The sequence below is a fragment of the Periophthalmus magnuspinnatus genome, chromosome 7 (assembly GCF_009829125.3).
Source record: "Periophthalmus magnuspinnatus isolate fPerMag1 chromosome 7, fPerMag1.2.pri, whole genome shotgun sequence".
In the NCBI taxonomy this organism is placed as follows: domain Eukaryota; kingdom Metazoa; phylum Chordata; class Actinopteri; order Gobiiformes; family Gobiidae; genus Periophthalmus; species Periophthalmus magnuspinnatus.
The window spans coordinates 2,279,116-2,285,834 of record NC_047132.1 but is presented as its reverse complement, the minus strand read 5'-3'; the positions used below and the strand labels follow the sequence as shown (position 1 = coordinate 2,285,834).

At 39.8% G+C, this 6,719-nt stretch overlaps 1 protein-coding gene across 1 annotated transcript; it reads right to left on the bottom strand.

The window, feature by feature from the left end:
• Nucleotides 1-1,094: 1,094 nt before the first annotated feature.
• Nucleotides 1,095-3,633, bottom strand: ndufb11 (NADH:ubiquinone oxidoreductase subunit B11). Its single transcript, XM_033969667.2, has 3 exons — nucleotides 3,418-3,633; nucleotides 2,817-2,947; nucleotides 1,095-1,283 (listed from the first exon to the last, which is right to left on the bottom strand). The coding sequence occupies exons 1-3, from the start codon at nucleotides 3,586-3,588 to the stop codon at nucleotides 1,157-1,159; spliced, it is 429 nt and encodes a 142-aa protein (XP_033825558.1). The 5' UTR covers nucleotides 3,589-3,633; the 3' UTR covers nucleotides 1,095-1,156.
• Between the last annotated feature and the right edge of the window lie 3,086 nt (nucleotides 3,634-6,719).

Sequence of the window (6,719 nt, the reverse complement as noted above, 5' to 3'; positions counted from 1 at the left end):
TATTTCATTCACACGTTTAACACACAAACCCAGCATATTTACGTTGAATTTTTCTTTTAAACTGAAAACACTCTATTTCACCTTGTGATGTCATGTGGTAATACAGGAAGTTCTCCTCTCTGTTTTTAAACTAGGAATACACCGAAACTTCAGTCATCTATTTTGGAAATGCACTATTACAAAATCTTTTTGGAAAGACTGCTTAAAATTAAAAAAATACCATACTGACCCTAACTTTTTACTAAAATTTGAGCATTTCCTGTTTTAATTAAACAATTAGAATTACACATATCCAATATCTCCAAAAGTTTAAAGAAATAAAGCTATAAAGTATTAACATATGAAGGCTGCATATCTTTAAACATCTTTGTGTAATGTAACAGTGAAACTGTTTAACCCTTTCTATGTATGCCTCCCCCCTGGCATTCTATGTGTTCTTATGTTGTGTTCTGTATTTTATCATTGTAATAATGAATTTTCTCTAATTTATGTACATTTTTAAACTCCATACACCTTCACTAAAATTATTTGGATCATTTCAGCCCGGGAACTGCCAATCTCTACTGAACAAAAAGGCTAAAGGTAGCTCTTAACTTGAAAACCACCACTACCACCACAGCACTTTGAGCTTGGAGACAGACTTAAAAATAAAAGATTACTCAAACAAGTGTTAATGAAACAAAACACAACTCCAAGCGTGTCCAAAGCTGACAAGAGTAAATTATGTGTATTATAGGAGCTTTAAGTTGTTTGTTAACTTTGATGATCTAAAACACATAATTCAGGTGCGAGTTTCTGACTTTGATTTGATCATAGACTTACAATACAGTATCTGTCTGAAATGATGTTAAGCTATGTCAAACTTTCTTTAGCTGACAGTATTTTCAACTAAAGATCTAGAAATGGCAACAATTATAATAAATAATCTTCATTAAAAGGTTTCAACCAGTGTTGAGAAAAGTTAATTCATTGTAGCTTGGGGGACGGAAGTGAGGATTTATCTTCTCGTGGCCATGCTACACTGTAATGTAGCCAATGTAACCGATATAAACGTTGATTTGTCAATACACAACATACAACTACACAACCCAAACTGATATATTTAATCTTTTACTTAAATGGACAATACAACAAATTAAATACAGTGAAATTGAGATCATTGTTCTTTGGCAGGCAGGATGATCTTGCTGGGGTCATAGTAGTTCTCTCCAATCAAAGGGAGGCCATCCCTCTCTCTCTGTTGAATGACCCTCTCAGCCTCGCGCCGGGCCCACTGCCGCATTCTGAAGAGAGGACAAACAATTACCTCAAATCATCAACAATTATGGTATTTGGTGTGTTGTTTTTTTTTTTAAAGTTGTTGTAGTATAAATAAAGACTACATCGTTTTGGAGGAGAGAGAGGCAATGGAGTAGAGGCCAAATCTACCAGGCAGTGGAGGAGACAATGAAAGCAGCAGACATGGAAGAAAACATTTCTTTACCTTAATATGTACTATATAACTTTTTGACAGCCACCTGTCCATTTCCATGGAGAAGTTATTGATTTGCCTAAAAAGTTCCACAGTATGGTAGCCATGGAGACAAGAAGGTGACTCCTCCAAGTTATAGCCTAGATCATCTCTCTGGAGAGATCACACAAAGACTACATCTTTTTCAAGGTATATTTGAGCAGTAAAACACCTGTAATTTAATAAATGCAAGATGGACATTTTAATGTTGCCTTGTGGAACATTCCAGGTAAAGCAATAACACTGATCACATGGTGACAAGCAGGTGATGGACTCCCTACCTACTAAATGTTGGACCTAAGAGCAGGTGTACACATAGGCATCTCACGATAAATGCTATTTCGACTTATTGTTCAATACATAACAGATGGAACAATAATTTTTGGGGGTCAGTATTTATTGTGGGGATATTTTCTTTGTTCTAGTGGGAAATATTTGGTTCATTTTCTGTACTGCGATGAGATTTGAGCTGTAGAAAGTCGAATTATGAACTTCCATGACTCAATATAGACACAAACTAACTGCTTAAGTGTTGCATTCTGTTATTTATTTATTTATTGCAGTTCCTATTTTTAACAATTTTGTACAATAGAATACTTTTTGTGGGATCATTTTGCTTTACGGTTTGGTTTCAATAATATAATTTATTATCTATATTTACTTCAGCAATATATCGCACTTCAAAATTTGTTATCTTGCCATGCCTATGTACACAGGTGCAAAACTATAAATGATTTAGTAAGTAACCAATTAAACCAATTCGAGCCAAATCAAGTGACCTTGATAAAGAATTGTACTGACCAAATCAACCTACCAAACAGGTCTAAACCATGTCACAAGAGACTGACTCTGTTGCTTATTTAACTAAGCCAAAAGATTTTTTGTTAAGAGCTTCTAAGCCAAATCTCTCTTAAGTGAAAAATACCTAAAGATGTACTTAAGGACCATGCAGTGCATGCACTATGTAATGTTTCTGGTGGGGGATTGCAGTCTTGGTAACTTGACTTGAGCTTGTCTCCATGGAGATATGCAAGTTTGATGTCATATTGTGTAAAATTCCAGGAAAAGCAATAATAGCCTATCTCCCTGTGAAGACAAAGCTGGCAGACCCTTCATCAGAAAAGTTACTTGTGCACCCTTAAGTAACTGTAGTATGGATGTAGTATGTAGCAACTTAGTATGGATACAGGATCAGTAGTAGAGAGGACAAGTTGGAAAATATTAATATAATGTTAAATTTTAATCTAAAACTATAGCTAATGAAAAACTACTGCTAATACTACTACATGTTTACAAAGACAATTACCCATGGTCTGGTAAATAGTGGATGAAAGTTCCTCCAATCACCAGGGCAACAGAGATGCCCAAGAAGAAGCCAATCCTCATGTTCCACTCATCCACTACAGGGTCAGATGAGAAGCCATGGAAGTCCGGATTCTACAGAAAGCAATATTTATGGTTTCAATGATATTATTCTCCAATAATAGCACAACTTCACCTTCGTTGATAATTTGATGCACATTGCAAATCACTGCAGATTGAGGAAATATACAAACAGCAGCAGGTAGGCACTATTATTATACCGTAAACGCTGGACTTTATTTAGGTAATAGGAAACTATGTTTGGGATAGCATTCCTGACATATATCTCCAGGACCAGGCCTTGAAGAACCATCAGCTGGTATTATGAGTCTGACCTGATCTGGAGATACCTTAGCTGACCTATGAAACCCTCGGGACCCTCGGGGAAGAGGCAGCTTATAGGGCAGAGAATGTTTGGGCCCGTGATGCCACACATTTAAAAACAACCAGAGCGGGAATCAGTATTGCATCCAACCGTAGCTGTTATCGCGTAAGGTGCATAGCACGACTGCGCTGGCTGCGACCGGACCGTGGGCAGGACTCACCTTCACGTACGGGCTGACCTCTCCGTGCGAAGCGCTGGCCGCGGGCGCATGGGTCTCCGTGACCGCGGCCGAGCCCGCTCCGCTGGGCTTTGACTGGGACACACATCGGTTCGGCGTTTGGCGGAGCAACCGGGGAAAACAGGGCCCGAACCGCCACACTCGGGTCAACATGGCGCTTGTGTTTGGGAATGGAACACTGGCCCGGAAATGAAGATTTTGTACATCCGGTTCAACATGTTGCAGTTGCGTTCACGGGGTGCTGTGTTTCATCTAGACTGAAAAGGGCTTTTAATATGAAGGTACAATTGTTCCAAAACGTTTGAATGTGTAAATGTTGATTTGTACACAAAAAATATTTATTTTCTACACTTCCAAATATTGTTTTACACTTACAAATATCGTGTTATACTTAAAAATATCGTTTACACTTACAAATATCGTTTTATAGTTACAAATTTCGTTTTATGCTTAAAGCTTTGTAATTTTACAAGTACAAAACAGAAATTTACGGTTTCACGAGTTTTGAGACACTGAAGATACAATTCTATCATGATACTATCATGAAATTATATGATGGTAGGACTAAATTACGTGATAAATTCGTGTTAAAACGTGATATAAAGTTATCATGACATTACGTGATAAGAAATTATCATGAAATAGTGATATGTAAAACGAGGAACTATGCGAACAATGGGGGATCTATCCACTTTTGCGCGTTTGTATGGCGAGATTTAGGTTCTGCTACTAATGTTGGCATGACTTTCCCCACCTCTAGTAGCAGCAGCAGTAGTAGTACTGCATCTAGGAGTGGACAGCTGCTGCGTAAATTACGTCACCAATGGTAAGATGAGCTCATGAGGGAGAACTCAAAGGACCGCGTCAGCGCTGTAAGCTCCTGTGGTCCTCCACATCAAAGTCTGTGTGTGAGTGAACTCAACTCGGTGTTATGGGAGACGGTCGGATGACTCGAGTTGCCCTCCTCACGCACAGACTGAGGTACGTGCCCATAGTCTACAGCTATGCACACAGCAAGAAACAGCTCTCTGTCGTTGATCAAAGCCAACACCTTCAGTAAATAAATCATACGTTTAATAGCACCTACTTAAGCAGTCTGTCTGATGCTCTTCTGCTGTCATTGTCACGGAGTAATCTATCCTCCATGCGTAAAGGTGCTGAGTGGCAGCGATAGGATGGAACACGTGGCCAGACGTATAAATTGCATAGCCTACAATAGATGTTACATTTGGACGAATAAAATTTAAATTAGGCATATTTCGTGTTAGTCCATGTTTTCCTCCTGGAGCAGCCCTGCTCCAAGCCCTGCTGGTTCATTGACCAGCCAAGCTCACCTTCCCGAGGCCAGCGCACCGAACACCGAGTACTGCGCAGAGGCAAGGGTGCACAGCGCGGAAATGTTTGGTACTGATTCATGATTGATGTAACTGCACACCTTAACATTGAAGTCGTGTGCTCCTCCTTGCCTTAGACAACGACTCCCCAGTGATGCACTCGTGTCAGGCTGTGTCCAGACTATGGGAACGTACCTCAGCCTGTGCGTAAGGAGGGCGACTCGAGTCTTCCGTCTTCCATAGCTCCGAGTTGAGTTCACTGAGCTACAGACTTTGATGTGGAGAACCACAGGAGGTTACAGCTCTGACAGGGTAATTTCAGTGCTCCTTCATGGGCTCGTCTTACCATTGGTGATGCAGCCTTGTCATTTACGCAGCAGCAGTCCTATTCCTAGAGGCACTACTACTACTACTAACGCCACCACCAAGAGCCCATACATTTATATTGAAAGTAATGTATCAAGTTTTATTGGAAAAGGGGCTTGTGTGTTTACAGCAGCCTAAATATCCCTCTCGAATGATTACATTTGTTTTATACACTGCCTGGCCAAAAAAAAGTCACCACCAAAGAAAAGGTCACACACAATATTTCGTTTGGCCCCTTTTAGCTTTGATTACCACACATTCACTGTAGCATTGTTTTGATAAGCTTCTGCAATGTCACAAGATTTATTTCTATCTAGTGTTGCATTCATTTTTTATCAGGATCTTGCATTGATGATGGTAGAGTCTGACCGCTGCACAAAGCCTTCTCCAGCACATCCCAAAGATTTTCAATGGGGTTCAGGTCTGGACTCTATGGTGGCCAATCCATGTGTGAAAATTATGTCTCATGCTTCTTGAACCACCCTTTCACAATTTGAGCCCAATGAATCCTGGCATTGTCATCTTGGAATATGCCTGTCAGGGAAGGAAAAAAATCCACTGATGGAATAACCTGGTCATTCAGTATATTCAGTCAGCTGAGCTCATTCTTAGAGCACATACTGTTGCTAAACCTAGACCTGACCAACTGGAGGAGGCCAGGCAGTGTATCTATAGTAGCAAAATATCTGCTGCTGCCTACATTGGTTTATGAGCCCGGCATAGGTGAGGGCAACTTCGTGTTTACACCGGTGCAAGGGCCCTTTATAATGTTAATGTAAGCCCAACGTCGCCAACTGGACGCACATTAAAATCCACTAGAAACCTGTCCAGAATTCTTGACCCCCCCTTTGTGTCTGTCTACTGTTCGTGTGACTATGATAGCTGTGACATTCTGGATGTTTTCAGTCTGATGTTGGTCATATAAATGCAAATACAATTAGTTAAGGTGATGAGAGCAGTCATAATGTTGTCAAATGTGAATCACCAGTAGCTGAGCCTGGATACCTCTGCTGCCAGGGGGGGACAAATTTAGCTTAGGGCCCCCTGAAAGCTAGGGCTACTACTACTACTAAGCATGGGAAAAGTCATGCCAGCATAAGTAGCACAGCCTATATCTTGCCATATAAACACGCCAAAGTGGATAGCTTCTCCATTGTTGCCGTAGTTCCTCATTTTACATATGACGTTATTTCATGATCATTTTTTCACGTTTTAACATGAAACTACTACATGATTTCATCCTACCATCACTTAATTTCATGATAATATCACGTTAAATAAAATGAGCAGTAGCAAGTTTTAAGTACAGAATGGCAGTTATACGCTGCCGTAGGCTTTCAGTAATAGTCAATAGACCTATGGTAATAATGCACAGCCTCACCCTCATGGATCCAAGTCTGTGATCTGATCATGGAATGAATTAGAAATTATTTTATAATTCTATGGCTTTCATCAGATATGAGATCCATCTGCATTTCCCATAGCAGTAGAAAATATGTAATATATTAAACCAAATAACAAAATATTAAAAGGGTGCACAACTGGACAATAGTCATAACTAATACAACAAAATTATGACATATA

What these genes read in the sequence shown, in the direction of transcription:
- ndufb11 (XM_033969667.2), bottom strand. Translation starts at nt 3,588, where the DNA reads ATGTTGACCCGAGTGTGGCGGTTCGGGCCCTGTTTTCCCCGGTTGCTC. An exon ending in AGGTCAGCCCGTACGTGAAG is followed by an intron (nt 2,948 to 3,417) that starts GTGAGTCCTGCC and finishes TGCTTTCTGTAG; the next exon opens with AATCCGGACTTCCATGGCTT. An exon ending in CACTATTTACCAGACCATGG is followed by an intron (nt 1,284 to 2,816) that starts GTAATTGTCTTT and finishes TCCTCTCTTCAG; the next exon opens with AATGCGGCAGTGGGCCCGGC.